This window comes from Eublepharis macularius, chromosome 1 (genome assembly GCF_028583425.1).
Source record: "Eublepharis macularius isolate TG4126 chromosome 1, MPM_Emac_v1.0, whole genome shotgun sequence".
NCBI classification, from domain to species: domain Eukaryota; kingdom Metazoa; phylum Chordata; class Lepidosauria; order Squamata; family Eublepharidae; genus Eublepharis; species Eublepharis macularius.
This window is the reverse complement of record NC_072790.1, coordinates 227,606,862-227,630,946: the sequence shown is the minus strand read 5'-3', so window position 1 is coordinate 227,630,946 and position 24,085 is coordinate 227,606,862. Positions and strand designations below refer to the sequence as shown.

Here is a 24,085-nt window from a genome sequence, read left to right as displayed (position 1 = left end):
CCCCAGACTCTTCAGCCTTCCTTCATAGGAAAGGTGCTCTGACCACTTAGTCATCTTGGTTACCCTCTTCTGCATTTTTTTCCAGCTCTGAGATATCCTTTTTGAGATAACAACAACATAACATTCGATTGATATACCGCCCTTCAGGACAACTTAACGCCCACACAGAGTGGTTTACAAAGTGTGTTGTTATTATCCCCACAACAATCACCCTGTGGGGTGGATGGGGCTGAGAGAACTGTGACTGACCCAAGGTCACCCAGCTGGCTTCAAGCAGACAAGTGGGGAATCAAACCTGGCTCTCCAGATTAGAGTCCTGCTGCTCTTAACCACTAAAGCCAGTTTGGTGTAGTGGTTAAGAGCACGGGACTCTAATCTGGGGAGCCGGGTTTGATTCCCCACTCCTCCACAAAGCCAGCTGGGTGACCTTGGGTGAGTCACAGTTCTCTTGAGCTCTCTTAGCCCCACCCACCTCACAGGGTGATTGTTGTGGGGTAATAATAACACTTTGTAAACCGCTCTGAGTGGGCATTAAGTTGTCCTGAAGGGCGGTATATAAATCTAATGTTATTATGTTATTATTATAAACCAAACTGGCTCTCAGGCAACCAAAAGTGTTCACAGAATTCAAAATGAGGCCACACCATAGACCTATATGGGGGACAGTGGTGGGTTCTATTTTTCTGCAGAGGAAGGGGTCTCTGCCATGGGTACTTTGCCTTCCCTCTCCACCAGTGTCCCACTATCAAGAGTCTGCTCGTGCACCCTGACTTTGAAAAAAGACACGATAGGTATTGGAGAGAAATTCATTTCCACTATGTATTGATAGCATGGATTCATGGAACGTAACAAATTTTTTAAAAAAATGAGTTCATCCATGTAATTGTTAATAGTGAGCCCTGTAGTTTTGGTCAGCATATTGTCAGCTTTTGCTTGTCTTTTGTTCTGCTCGGGTTCATTCTGCACTGGCCACAGTGACAGCAGTCCTGTAGGAGTTCATGATGAGCACACTCACAGAGCAGAATCCACATTTTCCTTGCGGCACAGATGCCAAGCAAGCAACCCCTCTTAAGCTCAGAGGACCTTTTAGAAGCAGCAAGATCACTAGTCACATTGTGACCCAGACAGGGAAGAACCAGACAGCCAAGAGATCTCCCAAGCCTGAGTACCCCTCCCTGATCCCAAAGGAAGAGAATCAACCAAAGGGAACCAGCCTTAAGTCTGCTCCATGGCGCCCATAATCCAGTAATGTTACTCCCACTGCCTTGCCTAGCCCCCCCCCCCAGTACTCAGGCTGGATTAACTCATTAGTCATATGGCCTTCTTTGCGCCACCCCCAAAACCCAATCTTCCACTACTCACGGTCATTGCACACTGGGCCACCGTATGAGGTCATAGTGCAATCACACGTGTAGCCGTCCCATTGCTGAAGGCAGACGCCCTGGTTGGCGCAGGAATCCTCCGTGCAGGTGGTACTGGGACCTGGGGTGTGGGGGAAGGATGGTAAAAAAAGAGACAGAGAGGTTTCAGCCAGCTCAAACTAGACCTTTCCTTTACGGATTCCTGTCCTGATAAAACTAACAATAATAATTAGGGACAAGAGTACAGCCAGTTTGTCATCAAAACTTGACTACGTTGTAGAATGCTAATAATACACCATCAGCTTCTAGAAAGATGCCAGCAGTTCCTCTTCTCAGATGACTGGGTTTTGTCCACAGTAACCTTCAGAGGCTGGGAAACTCTAGCATAGACTGCCACAAAGATCTCTCTCTGGGGCTGCCCTTGAAGACTGTGTCAGAAGCTGTACCTGGTATATGACTTTGCTGAGAAGCTGACTAGGACAGGTTGCAAAGAGTGCATTGCCCAGACTTGGCACAGTTGCACAGGCTGCCAGGTGTAGGTGCTGGCTCTTCCCCTGTGACCTGGGCCCGTAGTCGAGCCAAAAAAGGGAGAAAATAAACCTACAACCAACATACCAAATGATAAATCAAGAAAAAGTCGAGGAACAGATAAGATCAATTACAAAAAGATAACTAATCCTAGTAGAACAATTCTGTTTTTATACAAATGTAGTATGTGTGTGTGTGTGTGTGTTAAAGACATACAATATCATACAGACCAACATTTTAAAAAATTAAGATAACTAAATACTCTCCTTCTGTGGTCTTTAAAAGATGGTATTGATTCATAAAAGTGCACACACATATACAGTAAAGTACCAGAAGTATCAACATAATATACTGAGCAATCTGCTTTGAGTCTCCGTGAGAAAGGCAGACTATAAATAACATAGATAACTACATAGATAAATAGATAAGTAAATGTGTAAATAAAATAAAAACATATAGTGAGATCAAGTCCCTTCAATAACTCTTTACAGGTCTTGTTTTTGGAAAACCAAGATATACTATTTCCACTGTATAATATATTGGCCACATTATTAAACCGCCTCCTATTGATAACTGGGGGAGTATGTTCGCAGAAAGATCATTTCCAGCTCCATTTAAAACAAAGTGGTTGAATCAATTGTTGCTTTGTAGGTACTAAACTTGCATGGACCAATCCTAATGCCACCAATACAAAAAAGCCTGTATCCAAAAGAAAGGTAGTCAATCTAATGAGCAGAGTTCCTAAAGGATCTCATCTCAGTGCAACCTGGGCCGTTTCCACACACATTGAATAATGCACTTTCAATGTACTTAAGTTATCCTTTAGAAGTGGATTTTTTGTTCCACACATGGAAAATCAGTTACAAATGTTCACTAAAGCGTATTGAAAGTGGATTATTCAATGTGTGTGGAAATGGCCCTGATTCATATAAAAGAATCTCAACACGGGTTTAGGAGGGGGGGATTTGGAAAGGAGAAATGGCAGGGCTGGGACAGAGGGGAGGCCATGACCCAAGACTTTCTTTGCTCCAAATCCTCTCCCCTAGTTAGCTTCTCTCCAGTTGTTCCTTATACCTGGTCAGCAGTGTCTGTCTCTCTCTCTCTTACCATCACAGCCCCTCTCAACCTGCCCGATCCGGTGCAGGGCGTCAGCGATGAGGTCTGGGAGTCGGCCATTGAGGTCCACGGAGGCCAGGCAGCCCTGGAAGCCATCCCGCGAAGCCACCAGCTTGGGCAGGTTGTTGAACATGTTTTTGCTTAGGCCTCCGATGTACAGCTCCCCTGCAGGAAGGAAGAGAGGCATCAGGGCTTGGGTGGCAGCAGAACCTCTCAAATCTCCAAAGTCCCACATGCCAAGAGCCACATGGCCAGTCTCGAGCACAGGCAAGAGGAGGAAGAAAAGTTGATCAGGTGCCATCAACTTAAGGGTCAAACTCAATTCTACATTTAAGAAAAGGCATGAAACAGCCCGCTCAATCTCAAAAAAAGGAGAGGAACTTCTAAGGATAGAAGAGCTATCGGGATGTCACAAGCTGTCCCTTGGAAAACCTTCTCCCCTATTCCAAACAGAGGGGCAGAGGGTGCAGGGGGGCTGCTCCTTGTAGTTATTTTGAGATCTTTTATTCAAGGGGATTCCCCCCCACATCTCACTCCTTTTGGGTCTTATTCTGTTTAGCTTGTTATTGGTTTTGCAGACTGTAGCATATTTTATCCATGTATCTGTCATTTTCGTGGCTTTTGGGAAGTGCTTTGAGGATCTTGCTGCCAAAATAACAACAACAACAACAACAATATTTGATTTATATACCGCCCTTCAGGACAACTTAATGCCCACTCAGAGCAGTTTACAAAGTATGCCATTATTATCCCCACAACAATAATCACCCTGTGAGGTGGGTGGGGCTGAGAGCCAAACTACAAGTGACGTCTTACACAGGTTGGACACTAGTCGGCTTCCCTCAAGTTTTGATGGGAAATGTAGGCATCCTGGTCTTGCAGCTGTAATGGAGAGCCAAGCTGTAAAACCAGGGCGCCTACATTTCCCATCAAAACTTGAGGGAAGCCGACTAGTGTCCAACCTGTGTAAGAGTCATTTGTAGTTTGGCTCTGAGAGAGCTCCTAGAAGCTGTGACAGACCCAAGGTCACCCAGCTGGCTACAAGCGGAGGAGTGGGGAATCAAACCCGGCTCTCCAGATTAGAGTCCCGCACCCTTAACCACTACACCAAACTGGCTCATAAATATGCTGTCATATAAATGGCAAGCATTATAATAGAGCCCATTGTAGGCATGCTCAGAGGCACTCTCTGCATTTGATCTTCATTTAAATGCTCCAAAGCAAGGCTCTTCAAACGGTCACTTGCAAGCTAAAGTCGCTCCTGCGTCCCCTGAGAAGACCTAGGAAAACATCATGAAAAAGTTCTGCTGTCTTCTGGAGCTCCTCCATGTTCTCTTTCTAAGCCAGAACAAACTGTGGTACCATCTTGGGGTAGGGAGAAGGCAGCTCAGGATATTTTTCATTACTCAGAAGCAGTCTGTACTAAAGAAAAGGTTGGCGACCCCTGGGCCAAAGCAAGTCCTGCCTTTGAAAGAGGCTTCAGGGACCCAACCCCACCACGGGCCAAACCCCACATCATTACCCCCATCCCCCCGATTTCCATTCCTTCCTGGTTTAGTCTACCCAAACACAAAGATGTTACTGCGCTTCTGGAACTGACCGGAGCTTTTTATCCTGTGGATGAAAAAACAGGTCTGCTTGTGGGGTCCCGTGTCATAGATGGGGAGCATGCACCTGAAAAGTGCGTGGGCTGGGTTTCAGGCGTGGCATGCAGCCACGTAACCATTTTGAGAGGAGGCAAAAAATAGGACCCCTGGTGTCTCCCATGACAGCAAGCAAGGAGCGGGAAGGAAAGGTGAAGGGCAGCAGCAGCCACGGAAATGAGAAGCGACAGGTGAGGCCGGGCCTTGCTCCAGCGCTGCAGCCCTGGGGGGAGGTGGGTGCCTTATTTGCACAGATCAAGGAAGAGGCGCCTGTGCCCAGCGAGGCTGTCCCAGGGCAGGTCAGAGTGGATGTTGTTAGCCGGAGGCTGTCCTCTTTAGTTTCTAAGCATCCTTCTCCAGAGAGCTCGGAGTAGGGAGCCGCACACCATGCATGACAAAAATAAAATGCTCACTTAAAAAGATGGGATTATTGTAAACAAGGGGTCGATCGAAACTGGCCCAACCCAGCATATTCTCTGCAGCAATGCGCCTCCTAGTGTTAACTCTGGGGAATGGCAACCCATGTCGCCTTTGGGTTCAAAAAGCACGGTGCACGTCATTGTTCTCTCTGCAAGTGCCAGGATAGGGAGCTGTGCCCCAAGGTGCCCCTGGGAAGGGATGTGAAAATAAGGAAGGTCGCAGCTCACCCTTGAGGTCCAGGTTGCGGGCGCCGTTGGAGTGCTGTGTGACGGTGCGGGAGTCAATCTTGAGCGTGTGCACGTTGTTGGTGTCCCGAGAGACAATGACGTTGTGCCACTGGTTGTCATTGACTGGCTTCTCCGAGTTGCCCTTCATCAGTGAGGGCCCGTTGCCCAGGTCGAAGACGTAGTGGATGTACCTGCAGATGGGTCAGCAGAAGAATCAACAGGCTGCCCGACCTGCCTCTTTCGCAGACGCCAAAGGCCAAGCCATACCTGCCCAAGCCAGCCACACCTGGCCAAGCACAAGCAGGGAAAAGCAGGTGACTCATGCAAGCCAGCCAAGCCGTATAAATTGAGGGAAAGTAATCTGATGGGGAAAGGGGAATTACCCAACATGGTGATCGGCCAGACTTCTAGTTTGAGCCTTAGAGAAGGGAGGAGACTCTTCCTGATGTAAGAAGTGTCATGGGTAGGTAAGGCAAAGGTGGAGGGGATGCGAACAGCGAGATCAGCCAGCACTGGGAGCACCTACATCTGTCAAAAGCATGGGGGAGCCCCCACCGCACTGAGTATCAGGCTGTGCGGGGATCAGCAGTGGCACAGCAGTGGTGGGGGCTACGGGACAGCTGGCTACAGGGTGCAGGGCTCCCAGCATGTCCCCCCACACAGAGTAGGGCCTGGGGCAGATTCACTGTGGCTAAGGCCACCTCGATGCTCAGAAAAGGGTAACTGGAGGCCACGGCTGGAGGAGAGGCAGGGAGGGAGCCAGGAGGGTGGGGCATGTGGGCAGGAGGGTGCAGCAGCGGTGGTGAGCATTGGCCAGGGGAGGGGGGCTGAAGTCCCTCTTCTGATATTGGCTCATTGGGTGACTTTGGGCAAGTTGCTCTTTCCTTATGTCTTCGTTCCCCCTCCCTCCCTACTTTGTTACATAGAAATAGTTACTGACCTGCCAGGACTGTTTAGAAACATGTATCAAGATTATAAATAACAACAACTGAGAGCCGATATGTTGTGTAGTGGTTGGACTAAGATCTGGAAGACCCAGGTTCGAATCCCCTGTCTGCCATGGAGGCTCACTGGGTGACCCTGGGCCAGTCATACACTCTCAGCCTAACCTACCTCACAGGGTTGTTGTGAGGATAAAATGGAGGAGAAGAAGAAGGATGAATCCCTACTGGGGCGGGGCATAAATGAAGTCAATAAATAACTCATGAATTAAAAAATTATCTCTAGTGGGCAGTGGACTGCAGAGATGGGAAACGTGGACTTTTTGCCACTAGTTGCTAAGTACCTCTCTTGACCTGGGGTTAAAAATGAGAGATGAGGGGGGGGATTTGGTGAAGGATATCTGATGCTATTAAACATGAAAATGAAGCAATATGTACAGAGAATTGTGGCTGGGGTGGGGGCATTTCAGGGAAAACTGCAGATGTAAGACATGTGCATGTCTATTCCATATAATCTACATCGAAGCAGGCAACTGTTGTGCCTGAAATCCTCATGGTGCACTGGCCAATAAAAGGCAAGAGAGTATGGGGTGGGGGGTGAGAACTGTACTTGGCTGGGAGCAAGCTGTGCCCCAAAGCAGCACTACCAATACCACACAGGCTTTACTCCAGTCCCTTGGCTGGAAAACATCTTTGTGTGCTGAGAAAAATGGCCAGGGGTACCACTCTGTTCTGCATTAGGCCTCTGTTACCCCCACCAAGCCGTGCCCCATTTCCCAAGTCTGTTGTGTGCCAAGCACTGCAAAAATGCAGGAGGGCAGGGGAGAAGTCGAGATTCATTCTGGCGGGCTATAAGCTGTGCAGCCCGTCCCAAAGAGGGTGGAATAATGGCTGTTGTGGGTTTTCCGGTGACACTGAGAGATCTCTGTCTTTTGGTGCTACACCTCTGAAGATGCCCGCCACAGCTGCTGGCAAAACGTCAGGAACTACAATGCCAAGACCATGGCAATACAGCCCGGAAAACCCACAACAGCCATCGTTCTCCGGCCGTGAAAGCCTTCGACGATACAGGGTGGAATAATCTCTGACCTTTAGGCCCAAGCATTAGCAGACACAGCTCCCAACTCTGCACGTCCATAACTGCCACATGTTCAGCTGCATGTTAGAGATGGATACACACACATGCTCAACTGCAGTCCCAGGCAGGCAGAAAATCTGCCATCCACAACTGCAGGATGCTACAGCTTGCAAGCGCCACAGGTGTTCTTGGCCTGCTCCACACCTTGGGGTGGGTTTCCTTGTCAAGGCATTTGAGGCTTCCCTTATTTTATCTATCCACCTGTTTTTGTGGACGTGGCTGCATGAAATGGAAATCCATCATCTTTTTGACAAGGAATGAAGAGGGACCTACCCACGTTCTAATTTTTGCGTCTGACTAAGTGGGATTCTGGCCCCTTGCCAAGATCAACACATCAGACACTAGAAATTTGTGAAGACAGCTTCAGGTGGGTAGCCGTGTTGGTCTGCAGTAGAAGAACAAGATTCAAGTCCAGCAGCACCTTAAACACCAACAAGATTTCCGGAGTGTAAGATTCTGAGAATCAAAGCTCTTTTCATCAGTATATACTTTTGAGAGCTTCGACCTCTGGAAATCTTGTTGGTCTTTAAGGTACCACTGGACTCGAATCTTGCTTTAAAAGTTTATATTCTCTGAAATGTTTTCAAACCAGTTGAACAGCCATGGCCGTGCCTCAAAGAAAATCTCAGCTGAAAATTCTGTGTTAAAAGATCTCCAAGACCTCTTTACTCAACTACGGCTTCAGAGTTCTTGGATCGGCAGGCATGACAGTGAAAAAGAAGATGGTAGCGAGATGAAATAATGAAGAAATTAATCCTTTGCTTAGCGGCTGGCCTGGGAACGGAGTATTACTAGAACTTCACAAGACTTGGGGCAGTTTAAGAGGGGAGGATCAAGTGAGGAAGTCAGAAGGTGGGCGAGATGGCTGAAAGGGTGGGAAATGAGACCACGAAGCATCAGGGTGGGCCCATTAGGTTGCAGGGCAGGTCTTCCGGGAGCGTTGTTCATGCCAGCAAACAGGACCACAGCTGGGAAGTGGGCATGGAATTCCAGAGAGGTGGGCAGGGTCATCTGCACAGGGAGGTGGGGCTAGAGGTTGGGCTAGAGCAGGACGTGGGCACGACTGCCCAGCTCAGGACACCGAAAGGCCTGCAGATGCCTCACCCTTTGACAAGCTCCACCACAATGAAGTCATTGCCGTTGCCGCTGTTGAAAAGGATGAGCCCGTCGGTGGCCGTGGTCTTGAACTGGAAGAAGAGGTGCATGGAAGCGTAGGCTTGGAGCGTGGCCAGGGCCAGGTAGCTGGCTTTGCTTTTGAAGGTGACTGGGTCGGCGATGATGCTGCGGAGGCCGAAGCGGGCGTTGAGCTCGCAGTAGCTGATGTCTCCGTTCTTGCACAAGTCCATGTAGGGCAGCCCGTTGAAGACCAGGCTGCTCAAGTGGCCGATGAAGTTGGAGGGCACCACCGAGATGAAGCGCCGCTCGGTCATGATGCCCGTCTCGATGTTGTGGAACTCCAAGCGGGTGTGGGCGCCTGCCATCTGCCCTGCTTGGGACAAGCACAGTGGGGGCGCGCACTGTTAAAATATAGCCAAGCGGGGTACCTGGGGAAGCGGGGGGCTGATGTAAGAATATCTCAGCCACGGTTCACGGGTGGGAGAAAAATAATCCCTTCGAATCCAGCATTCTGTAGTCCTGCAGCTGGGCATTCCTCAACGTTCCTCCTCCCAAAGCCCCTGTGCCCACCATCCTTCCTAAATCTCCACGTCTCTAATTCAGGACTTGTTATTGCAAGCAGCCTCCCCGCCTGCCTCACCTCTGAGCTATATTTTACACAGACCAGAATCTAATTAGGTTGCCAAACTCTCTCCCTCCCACAGTGGCCCAGCAGGGGAGGTGAAGAATTTTGTGGGAAGACTGCCACCTAGTGGGAAATAACTGCATTGAGAGGGCAGACTGCCACCCAGTGGAAGACAAAAGACCTATTAGGACGTACTAGCCTGATAGGGAGCATGCAAACATCTGGGTGTTGTGAGCGTCAGCGGGTGAACTAGGAGGAAAAGCCTGCTCAGTAGTCCAGGGGCATTAGACTCCTCAAAAGAAATTATTCCTGTGAAGCATCTCCTTTTCTCTCTCCCCGCTTCCAAGCTCAGGCAGCAGGCCCAATGCACTTACCTTCCACAGTAACGTTGTCCACCGAGAGCTGCAAGTTCTTCCCCCGTCGGACCACACGGACCGTGTGCCATTCGTTATCGTTGAGCTTCTGGCCAGCGAAAAGGGTCTCAGGTCCTTTACCTGCAACAGGGTGTGCAGGGTGACGGTATCAGGAGAATGGGGCTGCTGCAACGGGTGGGAAGACCTGATTCCTCCCCCCCACCCCCGGAGAAGAACAACCAGCAAAGATGCTGCCCCGATAGCAAAGACTCTGTTTCACAAGTTCCCCCTCCAAATAAACACCTCCATTTTGCACAGCTACATCCCTACACTCAGCAACCTGGCTCCAGCGATACAAGCAAGATCGCAAAAGCACTCCTCTCTCTCCCAGGCCCGTCTCCATTCATTCCTAGGCAACATGAGAATGAAGCTTGGTCAGGTCCACGTCAAAACCAGGAGGTGGGTGGGCGACCCCAACCCCTGAATATTTTGCCGAGGTCTGAATTTGCAGAAGGAGCCAGGGCACCGTGGTGTGAATGCAAAGGATGTATTTGGGTAACCTTTGCTTCCAAAGGTGTGCGAATGTTCAGTGCAGGGGCCAACTGGAAAGTTCAAACTGCCCAGGAACAAGCAGAAGGGAGCAGCAGTGGCATGAGTGAATCCCACAGGAGCCGCTCCGCTCAGATGAACTCAGCAGCACCACAGGTATGGGCCTCAGCTCACCCCTTCTCTCCAGAGCGGCATGGGAGAATCCAACTCGTGAGCCAACAGCGATCCCTGTGGCCTCAGCCAAGCGACTCCTGCAGTGTTGGGGCGGCTGATGGGCTCTGCTTGTTCCTGGCCACGGGGGAACTTTTCTGGTAAGTTAAATGCCCCCAGTCTGCCCAGATTGTGCATAGGTGTGCGTGCGAAGGCAGCATTAAAAATAAAAATAGAACCTTTAAGGAAAATAACCTGGACTGTCTAAAATGCCAAGCTCAGGTGGGGAATTAACAAGAGAGAGGATATTGCCTTGAAAAGTTCACAGGGAGCAGTTCTGAATGAACATGGGTGTGTCTTGGAAGATGGGAGATGCATAAAAGCTCACATCCCACTCACCCCACCCTGCTCTCTGTACTGGCAATGTGGCTTTTGGTATAACATTTATAAGCGCTGTCCAGCAACCCTTTATTAGCAAAACCCGAGAAAACTACAAAAAAACGACGCCTTCAACTTTTGCAAAGGCCTCGCTTGCCCCCTGCTGGCCAAAGCGAGAACTGCCGGGAGAGGCTTCTGCCAGGTAGGGATTTCAAGGTTGCCTTGCTGCAGCCTCTTCCAAATGCCCCTGCTGCCATCCGGTGGACAAAACTCGATATGACAGAAACCCAAAAAGCAAGTGCTGCCATCAGGTGACAGAAACCATCCTCTGCAGATTGTAAAGAAAGAAGTCCCTCCGCCCCCTGATCTTGGGAGGGCATCTCTAATAAAACAAGCCTTTCTATGCCAGTCACAGCATTGCCATGCCACTATATTAATTTACTCTCTCCCACAGACAATTCTTTTTCGGACACTGTACCTAGCTGCGCTTCTAAAAACCAGGTGCGCTTCTAAAAACCAGGTGGGTTCCTATCCCAAGGCAGCAGGTGATCATATCTGGCTTCTACTGCAGTGCCCCCCCTGCCAATTTGCTAATATGGAGATGGTCTAACCCCTCCCCATCCCCGCCAGTCATTAGACCATTGTTTATAAATTACCCAAACCCTCGAGCCAAGATGCAGCCAGATCCCAAAGGCAAGGACCCCCCAAGGTTCTCTCCCCAGCTCCCAGAAGGAAACAGAGCCAAGGCTAGCCAAGCCAGGGGGCTTAGGAAAGAGGGTGGGCCTTAACCGGAGCCAGGCATCAGGAGCTGGCTTGTGCTGTCTGTTTTCAACACAACAGCTCAAGGCACAGAAGCTCAAGAGCGCCTCTAAGCATGCACAGAATGCCTTCGCTATTGGCCCACATGTATTTTTAGACTGAGTGACTTTCCATGTGAAAAGGTGGTGGAGTTTCAGAATCTCTTTTTAAAAACAAAGCCCCCACCCCGGGAGCAGGGATGGACTGAAGTCCAGGACGCCCGAGTCCTCTTCTCAGCGTTTCCGTATGTTTAAAATTCTGTCTTGGAATTCTGCTTGCATAACCAATATGGTTGTAATACTGTCCGGCATGTTGTCTTGACAGTAGGCAGGTGATTTATGCATGTTAAAAAAAACCTATAGCATCGGCATCTGGCCTTCGAATCCTTCGCTGCCTGCTTATTACACAGCCCTGGGAGCCCCACCCCTTCCATACGCCTCAGTTTCCTCTCCCCCATTCCAGACGGGCTCTCCTTTGTGCAGTCTCTGGAGTTTTGGGGTTTCGTTCCAAGGACCTGCTGGCTCAGGAACTCACCTGGGTCTGCAAAAGGTGCTTCTCCAGTTTCCCATGGTCCGGGTTCCCCTGGCAGATTGCCAGAGCGTGGCGCTGGCATCCAGGCAACCCCACACGTAACTGTCTGCTCACAGGCAAGGAGGGAGGGTCTGCCCAGGACTGGGATGGATGGTCAGGGATGCCCCAGCTAGGGCACCCTTGATAACAACCAACTAATGGGGCACGGGGAAGTTTTTCAGTGGGTCTGCAGAGCTGCCGTCTTGGTGCTTGTTGGAGAAGAAACAGGGCAAAATCCCAAAATGTGGGTGGGGGGAAAGTAACAAGAAGCTGGAACGTCCTTGTGCCTCCGTGAAAAGGGGTGGCAGGGAATAGAGCCTAAGAAAGTGTTTACTCCGTGGGAGACTCAATGGGAAATTGTGCTTGTAGAAGGAATGCCATAAAAGTCTGGTTTTATGTTTGAGAAGTCTTGAGATAACAAGTGACATTACAACTACATCCCGCCCCAGTTGTGAAAATAGTATTGCAACGACGCTGTTCTGTTGTACCAAGTAAAGAAAGAACAGGGCATCTGCAGCACTTGATACCTACCTGCCCAGGCGGGGTTGGATAGTAATGCCTTCCTGGGGGAGTGAGAGCTGCCAAAGAGGGCCAAGGAATCTACCTGGAGTCTAAGGAGAGTTTCTGGCCATGATCGGCAAGAGGCATTCTTGGAGAGGGGGGCAGTAAGAGCCATTTGATGGTTTTTTGGGTAGAGGGCATTGAGCTGATGCCTGCTCCACCTTGTCCAACTTGCATATATGTAAATGGACAAACGTTTCAAAAGCACGCCAAGGAAAATGACTCCGTGATGGCTGCCCCTGGAACCTCCTTCCAATGTGGGAAGGCAGGCATCTGCACATTCTCTATTTACAGCTTCAGCCTTGGATGCTATTGATTTGGTATCACTTTTCAATCGTTTCTCTGCATTTTGCTTTGCAAACAGATGGGACGTTTTATCCTTGGAACAAACTGGGAGTTCCAGCCCAGACAGGCTTTATCGGGGCAGGAAAGGCCACGGAGAGCTGGCATGGAGGCCCTGAGAGGTGTTCCCAGGAGTGATCTGGGGCCTTCCTTTAGGGATCATTCCCAAAGCCCTTGAAAGGGGTTGGGCATTCCTTCACCCTAACACCCCTTCTGAAAAACACCGCCCTCAAATCAGGAGTGTGTGTGTGTGTGTGTTTGAAGCTATAAAACACAATCTCTCAGGTGTGAACCAAGGTGGTTAAAGTGGCCTGGAACTGGTTTGCATGTGTAGTGTGTGGATGCCCTGCTAACTCAGCTGCATGTGGTGTTTGATTGCCAGGGAGCTGTCCCTTTGCTCTCCCTAGGCCCCTCCACCATCACCCATTTCTCCCCCTCTGCGACCTTCCCACCAAGAGCCAGGCTGAGTCCAAACGAGCCCCACCTCTGACAAGAAGGGACTCATGTTTCTCTGAGCTGCAGGTCGGGGCTTCAGATCTGTAGCTGTAGCCGATGTTTCTTGGGGACGTTCCGCACCTGGGTGGGGTGTCTTCTCCTCCAGCTGCTCCTAGGCTGTGTTTCTCCAAAAGCCTTCCCTGTCCCACAAATACTAGATCACTTCTCCCAGACAACTCCTCCTCCTATCATATAGGGCATGAATCTTTTTCTTCCCCAAGGAATTCCGTCTCAACACTCCGGGGATTGTATTGTCCTCCTAACCTCCCGCAAGCCCTTGCAAAAGAGGAAACTGAGGTACAGGGTGAAAAATGGCACGACTCACCTCAAGGGTGCTGTAAAGAGAGCCCGGGAGTCCTGACTTCCAGCTGATTTCAGGGGCTGAGGTTGATGCTACATTTTTAAGACATGAAGGTGGGGGAGGGAGCGCATCATACCTACACCCTCATCTGCGTGAAACCACCGTGTAAGAAGAGGAACATGAATCCTAGGTGGCTACTTTAAAGGAGTGAAGGAAGCAGCATTATGGCCCCGTTCTGTTCCAGGAGCTGGGGACAGAGCCCTTGTGACTACTGGCCCACTAGCCCTCCTCCACACACCCCTCCCCATGCTGTACCTTTAACCCTTTCCCTCCCAGCTGCCAGTATAATTCTCCTTCGGACATGGACACACACATACATGCCCCTTCCTCTTGAGAAATGCAAAACGAAAGCCACAGGATTCAAAGAACAAGTAGAAGAAAGGAGGAAACGAAATGAGAAAGAAAGAAAAAAATATCAACTTACTGGGGTTACAGCCTATCCTGACACAGTCTGAGACGGGGGGCGAGGGCGGGGAAGGGAGAGAGAAGAGAACGAGAGTTTTATATCCTTCAAGGTAACTTCTGCCACCAAACACCCAAAAAGAGGCAGCCCACGATCCGGGGACAGATGCGCAACAAGGTGGACACTTGCCCTTGCACTGGGGGTGGGGGCGCGTTCTGGGCCTGGAGGAGCAAGAGTGGGAAAGGACTTTGCACATCCTTTCACATCCCTGTCCTCTGTGGAGCAGTCGGAGTCGCCTCCTCACCCCACCAGCACCAATATCCTCTGTGACGGAGCCGCAGGCGTCCATCTGTCTATGCACAAAACAGCCCGTTTGACCAGGGGCAAGGTGAGCGTCTTTCTCCAAGTGAGGAGTCATTAAATGCAAATGCATAATCCAAACGTAATGACCTGGAGTCAGGATGCTTACGGAAGACGAACCCCGGATCTGACAGCCTTCCCCACTCGCAGTACTTCTGGTTTAGGAAAGATTCTGGAGGGCTGGGGCTGAGTCACACCAGGGAGATTACAGAATTGGCTTCCCGTTAGTAGGCAGCTCCGATTACCTTTCAATGAGGACTAGAATTTAGGCTCTGCAGCCCGTTTCCAGAGTCTGAGAGGTCGATCGTTCCTGCTTCCATCACTGAGGAGCGAAGCACAGAATTCAGCTCTGAGACTCTCTGGGCTGGTTCACATGTCCGAGCAGAAGGACAGCTGCCAGGACCTTGTATCGGATGCATACCCAGAAGTTCCTCACCAGGAACTTACTGTGCAGGTGTGTGAGCTCGATCTGGAGCAAGACCAGGGCTTTTTTTCAGCTGGAATGCGGTGGAACGGAGTTCCGGAACCTCTTGAAAATGGTCACATGGCTGGTGGCCCCGCCCCCTGATCTCCAGACGGAGGGGGGTTTAGGTTGCCCTCCGCACCGCAAGATCAGGGGGCGGGGCCACCAGCCATGTGACCATTTTCTCCAAGGGCAACCTACTGAGTTCCACCACCTCTTTCCCCAGAAAAAAAAGCCCCGATTAAGACCATGAGAGGCAGGGAGACGGGGCTTAAGCCTTCTCTCACCATACTACTTTCCTGACATGAAATGGTCCCGGAAGCAGTTCTTGGCCCCCTTGGGGAAGCTTAACGTGTACTGATGGCTACGTGAAAGTTTTCCCAACAGGGCAAGTACCAGCTCCTGCAAGGGAGGTGTATTTCAGATAATGCTGCAGGGTGGGAGGGTGGATGGCTTATATTCCTTCTCTCCGTGGGCCACAACCCTCATCCAGATGAAGCCTGGGGATTAAGTCCCGAACATGGGACCGTATCTGACAGAAAGATGCCTGACAGCCACAAGGGCTTTATCAACATGTGAATCTGCCCTTCAATTAACTAACTTGCTTTCTTTTAGGAAACTAGTTTTCTGGCCCTTGTGATGGTGAGCAAGAATGGAGCCTGGCAAAAAGGTAGACAGCGTGAGGCCAGCAGAAGGGCTGCATGGGTAGCTTCAGGGCTTATCTGTGTCTGGACCGGTCCATGCCAACATTGATGTTCACCAAATTTCGGACCGTCACTGCAGCATGTACACAGCCTTGAAGAGAACCTGTCAAAAATGGGACAGCCGTAACTTGGTTGATCCCTTTTATCATCCAGGCCAGCCTGGAAACTGCTCATTTGTGCATAGACACACCCTTCCCGTAGGGAGGGGGACAACGGTCTGGACCATCCCTCCTTCCCTCTCCAACCCTTATCTTCTTTGCCTGGGGAGGCAAACAGTGCGAACAAGTGGCCACCTTGCGAAGACCAGCTGTGCAGGAGAAGGGGGACAGGGCAGCCCTTTTCTGCCCCCACCCCAAACAAGGAAAGGGCAAGGAAAGGGCTTACCCCCCAAATGGCAGTGCCATGCTCAGAAACAAGGGGGCAGCTGGCTTTTTTCAACACCCAAATGAGCATCCCAGTATAGAGACATCCCAAGAAATGGTCTTGTCTCTGCAGCACCAGCAATTTCCTGGGAGTCAGACTGCTCCTTTGGAACCTCCAGAGACTGAGGGGCACTCCCACACAGGGTGACAACACTCCATAGGAAAAGGGTGTCCAGAAATCGGCCTTGCGCAGTGGTCATGGCTCTGGACGGAAGGCCAGCAGGGGGAGCAGCAGGGTGGTATTAGGACCCTGGAAGCTTCGCTTTGAGTTTGGAGGGGGCGCCTTTCCTGCTCTTCCTCAGTCTCTGCCGGCACAGGAAACTGGCCCGGAGTTGCTCCCCTCCCAGGAGAGGGTGGCAGGCCAGGTCCTCCCTTCCACAGGCCACACAGCTGGGCTTGGTGCGCATCGTCAACCGCAACAGAACAGTGGATGCAAACAGCCGCAGGACCGAAATCCCATCCCAAGGGGGCCAACGTGGGACAAAGGGAAACCCCAATGGCAGAGGGAGACAGGGAGAAGAACCCCAGGGAGCGGCAGTGGGGAAGAGGAAGAGAGTCGTGCCAGGGACGGAGCAGGCAGCCATGGGTCAGGGCATTTGGTCACAGGGGCTGTTTGCTCTGGGCTGGCCATTTATGCGCCAATGAAGGGTCAAAAACCAAGGTGGGGTAAGAAAAGAGTCACATTGGGGTTTTTAGAAAGAAAATAGTAAGCCCTTTTAATGCCTGGCCATCCAGTGGGGGCCCAGAAAAGTGCTGGGAGAAAAATGCCCACGCTTTTCCATGCCCCACTGCTGGCCAGCCTTGGCAAAGAGGGCAGCTCTCAGTTTTTACCCAGGGGCCAAACCTTCTCTAGCCCCAGGATAAAGGAGCCTGTTTTTCCCAAAGTCTGGGCATGGTTCTTTCCAAAGACCCAATGAACTCTGGGAGCACCAGAGATCATTACCCAGGACTGATCGCAATGCCATGGTTTGTTCTGCATGAAAGAGACAGTTGTGAAAAATGCTAATATTTTGGAAAGTAAAATCCATTGGATCCATCAGCAGAATGCTAGAGGGATCTAGTCTCTGGCTGACAGATCTTTCCTCTGAAAGGCATGAGCATTTTGTATTCCAGCCATAGGCATGGATCCACTGGAGCGTTTTCACAGATGGAGCAGTTCCTACCTGTGGCATGCATCTTTCTTGCCTCACCGCTCCTGTTGCAGCCCAAAATGCCTCCCAGGAGCAACACGTGAGAAGCAGCATTTCAGGCTGCAGCAGAAGGGAACGAGGCAAAAACCCCCCACCCAAAGTCATGGAAATAGTTCCATCTGTGGAAATACTCTGAAGGATCCCAAACCATCGTGTTGTCCTTGCAGATTCCCCAATCATAACCACATGACACAAAATGTGCTCACTGGGAGCGTGTGCCAAGTTTGGTCACCCTCGAACACAGCCAAGAAGGGCCGACCTGCACCAAGTGCCGTTTTAGCAGACAGCACAGGAGCGGAGGCAGGGCCAGTCCCAGCGGTGCTTTGGCTGGCAGGTTACCTAGGTTGACGGTGAGCTTCATCTGGCCCCCATCGAGTTCCAGGCGGAGAGTGTCAGCTGATTCCTTGGAGGTGGTGGCCATCATAAAGCCATAGGCGCGCTGTGACATGAAGCGGAGGGATACATCTTCGGCCTCCGTGTGCATGACCGTCGGCAGCATGATCTTCATGTACATGCTCCCATCGTAGCTCAGCACGGTGGCCTCTGACCAACACCAGATAGGAGAGAGAAGCCAAGAAAGGGAAGGTTTATTTTCCTAGGGACTATTCCTGGGGAATTGAATCCACTCCTCTAGCTAAGCCCAGATAGCAACTCTACCCGCTTAGCATGTAGCTAACTGGCCTGGCAGGGAGAAGAATAGTGCACATTTATGTGTACAATCTGCGTGCACCTCTTTTTCAAGTTTCTGCTTTAGGAAGGGGGCCCAGGGCCAGCTTTACCATATAGGAGAACTAGGTGGTTACCTAGGGTTCCGGGCTTTAAGAGGGGCTAAAGTGTCAGCAACCAGTGGCTCTTTACAAAGCCACATATGGGTCTTCTGCTGCACAGTACTTACCTCATCAGACAGGGAGAAGCCCGACAAGCCAGGGGAGGGGAGGCTGAGAAGGAGGAACGGGGGAGTGCACGCACAGCGTTTTGGAAGAAAATGAGGAAAGAGCCTGGGATGCTGGACTTAGCTGAAAATTAAAAGGGCTGAGTGGAGGAGGTCATATTGTTTGAGTTATGTTGCTGAAGAGCCCATCAGCTCAAAAATGTATGGGAATTGAGGTACCATTTGGCATTGTGCAGGGGGCTGGACTAGATGACCCTTAGATGCCCCTTGGGGGTCCCTTTCCGCTCTCTGTTTCTATTCATTGATACTCACGATGCGCATTTCTTTTGCCGTTTGTGATAAAGCGGAATGATCCTTCTGGGTTTTCTCTTTAGATTGAAGAGGAAACTGAGCCTATAACGGCCAAAGGCTGGCTGGCATGTCCAAGATTACAACCTGGGTTTTGCCTCAAGCCTGCTCTGGTCTGGCCCTCCCTCCCAGCCGGAGCTCCCCTCACCTCTCTCGCACAGCCGGCCCAGGTAGCCGGTGCCCACGCAGTCGCAGGCGAAGCGGTTCCAGCCCTCGCGGCAGAGTCCCCCGTTGCGACAAGGGGAGCTGCTGCATTGTTTGAGGGTCTCCCGGGAGCAGAAGCTGGAGACGCCGGCCACGCTCTGCACTTCAGCCAAGCGGCGCACGTCACGGCTCTTGCCGTCGATGAAGAGGTCACGCACGCAGCCCACGTAGCCGTAGTTGAGGAAGGCTGTCCACACCTCCGGGGGCAGGATGAGGTCCAGGCGGTTCTCAGGGAGGCCCCCCAAGTACATCTCGCTGTCCAGGTCCAAGATTTCGCTTTCCCCACTGGCCAGGAAGGGAGTGCTGCGGCTGTTCACCGAGATGGAGCCTGGAAGGAACCAGAGCAGGAAAATGCCACGGAGGGCTTAGCTTGCGTCCATCCTATGAACCAATGGCCCCTGCTTCATCCTTTGGGACTAAGCTGCTAAGTGGACTTTTTATGCTGCCCACCAGCGTACAAAAACTTGCTTAGCATGTGCCCGCTTTCTGGGCATAAAGTGGGTAACAATCAAAGGGCTTTTTCTGTAGCAACGCTTCATTTGTGGAATGTTATCCGCACAGCAATCTGTATTTATAGACCCAAAGAAGCTTACGTCATTCTCCCCTCCTCCATTTTATCCTCACAACAACCCTGTGAGGTAGGTTAGGCTGAGAAAAAGGGACTGGCCCAAGATCAACCCCGAGAGCGTCTATGGCAGAGCAGGGCTTCCAACCTGGGTCTCCCAGGTTCTGGACTCCCACTCTAACAGCTACACCAAGCGCTCCCTCTCTCCCCATTCACTTGCGGCTTAGCCTGTTAGGTTTTAGCCACCCAGTGAAAAATCTTTATTTGCCTAGGCTTTTTGTTAACTATTATTTCTCTCATGTTAACTGGCCCTTGCTGATATTGTTTTATTATGCCTTTTTAACTGCCTTGTCAATGTTATTTACCTCATCTTTTATGCCACTGTTTTATTTTTCTGTTCCATTGATTTTATTCTGCTGCTTTATCAACCGGTTTCATTGATATTATTGGTTTTAATAGTTTTATAACATATTTTATGTTTTTATTGATCTTGACAGAAGTCGCTTCAAGGCATGTCTTACGGTGCCTAACGAGAAATGTAAACAATGGCCAAAGGCACGTGTTGCACCGGACTGTGATGTGGCTTGCTCACCCTTGCGCCCATCGCGCTGGAAGTCCACGTGGCACCATTCACCATCGTTGACCTTCTTGCTGCTGGCTCGCATCTTGATGCCACCTGAGCCCATGTCCAGCAGCAGGTAGAGATAGCCATCGAGCAGCTCCATGGCAAAGTAATCTGCCTTGTGCAAGCGCTCGGATCGGGCCTCCTTGGGCGGCTGCAGTCGGCCGTGGCTGAACAGCAGCAGCCCGTTGGGCTCCGTGGTGCGGAAGTCAAAGGAGATGGAGCCGGTCTTTTTGGTGTTCCATTTGGGTAGTGAGATGTAGGCCTCTGGTGACTCAAAGGTCACAGGGTCAAGGGCCGCGACGCTCTCGCATCGGAAGACCAGGTCCCCGTTGATCTTCATCTTGGGGTCACCTTCTTTGGCCAGCCGTGACAACTCCAACTTGAAGTCATTGTTCTTGTAGACAACCTGCAAAACAATGGAAAAGGCAAGAGCAGTGATAGCACAGGTCACGGCAGCCCCTTGTCATAACCTGATGTGAGGAAGCTCTTCATCTAGGATGCCACCCACCCCAGTGAATAAAGAGCAAATCCAGGCTGATAGCGCACACGTTGCATAATGCACTTTCAGTGCACTTTATCAATCATTTGAGGTGGATTTTTTGTTCTGCACACAAAAAAAATCCGTTCCAAATAATCTATAAAGAGGATTGGAAGGGCATTATCCAACGTGTGCAGAATCTCTCATAGAGTTGACGCCGGCAGTCTATAGATCACAGATCTTTCTCACATTCCCTCCCCGCAGCAGTTCTTTCTAATCCTGGGATTATTTCTGGGGTCGTAGAAATGGTTTGGTCTAACAGCCATGCGGGCAGAGAGGCTGCAATGAGAAGCAGAAACTGCCATCTCCTTTCTCTTCCGTCAGCAGAGCTGTGCTGGCAGAAGATACAGAAGCCGCCATTTTGTCCCCTTCCCTCTCCTCACTGCAGCCGCTGGATCTGCACGGCAGTTAGACCACGTGGGTCCCATGACCCTGGAAATAACCTTTCGCGAGATCAGAAAGGACCATCGGAGGGATGGAGGGAATGCAAACGGATTATGGGATCCAACCCACAAAAAGGCATTAGGAGAATTTGCTGAGCAAGACTGATGGGGCAGAAGGTGTTAATGACTCAAAACTGAATGCTAGATGAAGGGAATGTTTCCCTTGCGACCCACTTATAGAAGAAAGGCCATTTTAAACAGGTTTTCTTCAAGGAGCCCCAGAATACAAGCTGGGGCTTCCATGTGGCTTCCTGATAATCGGTCTTCTGTCATGAATGCAGGAAACTTCACCCTGATGACTCAGTTATCAAATCAAGATGGAGTCCCGGGACCCAGACGAGAAAGATGCGGCACAGACTGGAAAAATCTGCCGCACATTTAGCATTCCTTCTAAGCTCCTTTGAGTACTTCTGTTTCTAATACAGGAAATAAATGCTCCCTCCCCCCGCCCCAACTAAGAATATATATCCAGAATTTGCAAGGATCATCTGCTATTTTGCTTTGGGCCCATTTGCATCTGCTACCCATCCATTCAGTTTTGCACCTCTTCCAAAGGCAAAAAGGATGGCCTCCCGGGCTCTTGGCAATTCCCCCCATCCTCCACTTTAGGGATCTCACCACATTCTCTCTGGCAAACCCCAAGACTTTCTCTCATGCGTCAAGGTTACTTATATAAAAAAAAATGAACTCCATGTTCCTTCACCAGAGGCCAACTTTATTTATTTATTTCCTTCATTTATACCCCGTCTTTCTCCCCATGGGGGACCCAAAATGGCTTTGCATCATTCTCTTCTCCTCCATTTTATTCAGATGTACGTGTTACAAGGCAAATATGTGACCGAATCTTCAAACATATTTTTCAATTTTAATAAAATGGAGGAGGGGAGCGATTTAGATCAAGGTCATGGCGCAGGAGTATTGGGTGGCTTTCCTTCCATGCCATTTTTCTGATAGAACTTCTCCTCTCCTTAGCCCTGTCAGAGAGAGAAGAGAGATACAATAGGAGTGCCTATATTTTTCCATACTTGGGCTATGGAAAGTTTCTATGAGGCAATGGCCTGAAGGAAAAGCTTAAAACCCTTCCTTAGCTCGCTCTCCACCCCCAGCCCTGAACCAAATCATGGCCCTCACAGGTGGTTTTTAACATTAAAAAATACATCAGGAGATTTGCTTGTGGTTCTCTCACGCCGCCTGCAATTCCTTCTCTGCCACAGCATGGTAAACGTGGTATGAAGCTGACCCCTGTTCAACCCACATCCCCCCTGGTTGCTCACATCTTTAAGGCATCCCATGAAGTTGTTGCTGACAGGGGAGCCTGGCAGGTCAGCTGTGTTGGGGCTCCCTCCAATGTAGAAGAAGTCGTCAGAACCCAGCATGGTATAGTCCTCTTGGGTGTAGCCCGTCGTGGTAAGGATCCCGTCTACGGAGATGGTCACCTGTCCGTCATGAGCGCAGGGGGTGGGGGAAGGTGGGGGGGACAAGGAGACAACAAAGTGTTAACCAACTGGGGAACTGGCAGGGTAAAGAGGAGATGTTTAGGGAGGGCTGCTGACCCATTTTTATGTCTGGTTGTCTTTTTGGAGAAATGCCAGATTTTTGCAGGAGGAAGGAAGAGGGGAAGTATGGAGGGATGGGGAGAAAGAGACTCTGCACAAGGTTTGATGGTCCACTGGGGGCGGGAGCAGTCTTTGGTTCATTGCTTTGCCCCTGTTGGCTTAAATGCCGACTCTTTTTAGTCTGGCTTAGCACGCCCACGCATGCTCCTATTTCAGTAGGCCTCAGTAATCTGCCCCCAAGATGCAAGCACTCTTTAGTGGGTTTTTAGCTCTTTACTGAGAGAGATAAAAAAGAGATTCAGATTGTGTGTGTGGGTGTGTGTGGGTGTGTGTGTGTGTGTATATAAAAAGGAAAATCACAACTTAAACCAGTTTTAGAGGTAGTTTTAGTGATGTGGCTTCCCTCAAAGACTTAGAGATTTGATTGTCTGCTGAAAATAATTTGTCATGGATTGTTCCCCTAGATCAGGGGGGATCCCTCACTTTTTTGAGCCTGTAGGCACCTTTGGAATACACCACAGGCACGATCACAAAATGGCTGCCACAGGAGGCAAAGCCAACCACAACATCTCTGGGAGTGAGGTCGTGAATAACTCTAATTGTAATTCTTGAATACCTAAGAGCCACTCCAAAACATGTTTGGCATCTGCTTTCAAGCCCGATTTGCCTTCTGGAGGTGACTGCCAGCCTGGCACTGATGGAGAAGCAAAAAAATCTCTGACAAAGAGCCCGGGGAGTCTACAGCCATGCTCACGAGGGCGATGAGATTCTCCCAAACATTTTGAGAGGCTGGTGTAAACTTTAATGTCACAAGCTCCTTCAGTGAACTAAACTTCCCAGAGTTCTTGTGTTAGGAGTCATGATGGGGTTTGGACCAATTTAAAAGCCTGCTGCCAGAATAATAATTTCCAGTCTTGCATTTATATATCGTGTACATGTCTTGTTCTTCAGCTCTGAGCCTTCATACCCAATTCCTCCTTTCCTAGAAAATTGTGCTTGGGGTTGGTGGCAGTGACTGCATCTGTGGCATCCACCAAACTAGAGTTGAATAGCCTCAGACCCCCGTGTTAACCTGTTGCTTTACAAAACACTGGCTTCGTTACAAAAAAGTAACTTGTTCCTGGTTTTTCCTACTCATTGGAACAGTGACGCTCCTTGGGCTCCCTAAAGTTACATAGTCGTACCCCTTCTGAGGGATCTGTGAGGTCTGAAAAGTGTTGTAGACCGATGGATTACCTTACTTGTATCCAGGGCTTTTTTCCAGCTGGAACGCGGTGGAACGGAGTTCCGGCACCTCTTGAAAATGGTCACGTGGCTGGTGGCCCCGCCCCCTGATCTCCAGACAGAGGGGAGTTTAGATGAGGGCAGTCTAAACTCCCCTCTGTCTGAAGATCAGGGGGCGGGGCCACCAGCCATGTGACCATTTTCGCAGCGGGCAATTTAAACTTTAAAAAACTCCCCCCTTGTTCCAGATGACCCAAAGTGACGTCATTGTGTGGTCCTGTGCTGGCAACCCACGGAGTTCCACCACCTCTTTTCCCAGAAAAAAAGCCCTGCTTGTATCTATATACATTTATCTTGATGTATCTTGAAAACATACCAACCTGGTCTTCTACTCCATTATAGTATCTGCTTCAACTTCCTCCTTTTGCCTTAGAACCTGCAAAATATGGGATAGCTACCCCAGCCCAAAAACATTT

The 24,085-nt window shown here is 50.2% G+C and overlaps 1 protein-coding gene across 3 annotated transcripts in view; it reads right to left on the bottom strand.

The window, feature by feature from the left end:
• The window catches only part of NRXN2 (neurexin 2), a 309,122-nt gene that overhangs the window by 150,993 nt on the left and 134,044 nt on the right, over positions 1-24,085 (bottom strand). For 2 of the 3 annotated variants that reach the window (XM_054990724.1, XM_054990715.1), the window contains exons 4-13: positions 22,104-22,265; positions 19,816-20,254; positions 18,603-18,986; positions 17,554-17,757; positions 14,097-14,123; positions 9,490-9,609; positions 8,479-8,863; positions 5,296-5,486; positions 2,997-3,170; positions 1,363-1,482 (exon numbers count right to left, since the gene is read on the bottom strand). In XM_054990724.1, the coding sequence (XP_054846699.1) occupies positions 1,363-1,482; positions 2,997-3,170; positions 5,296-5,486; positions 8,479-8,863; positions 9,490-9,609; positions 14,097-14,123; positions 17,554-17,757; positions 18,603-18,986; positions 19,816-20,254; positions 22,104-22,265 (2,206 nt within the window). The remainder of the gene's footprint in view (positions 1-1,362; positions 1,483-2,996; positions 3,171-5,295; positions 5,487-8,478; positions 8,864-9,489; positions 9,610-14,096; positions 14,124-17,553; positions 17,758-18,602; positions 18,987-19,815; positions 20,255-22,103; positions 22,266-24,085) is intronic. The other variant, XM_054990706.1, reaches the window with a different exon arrangement.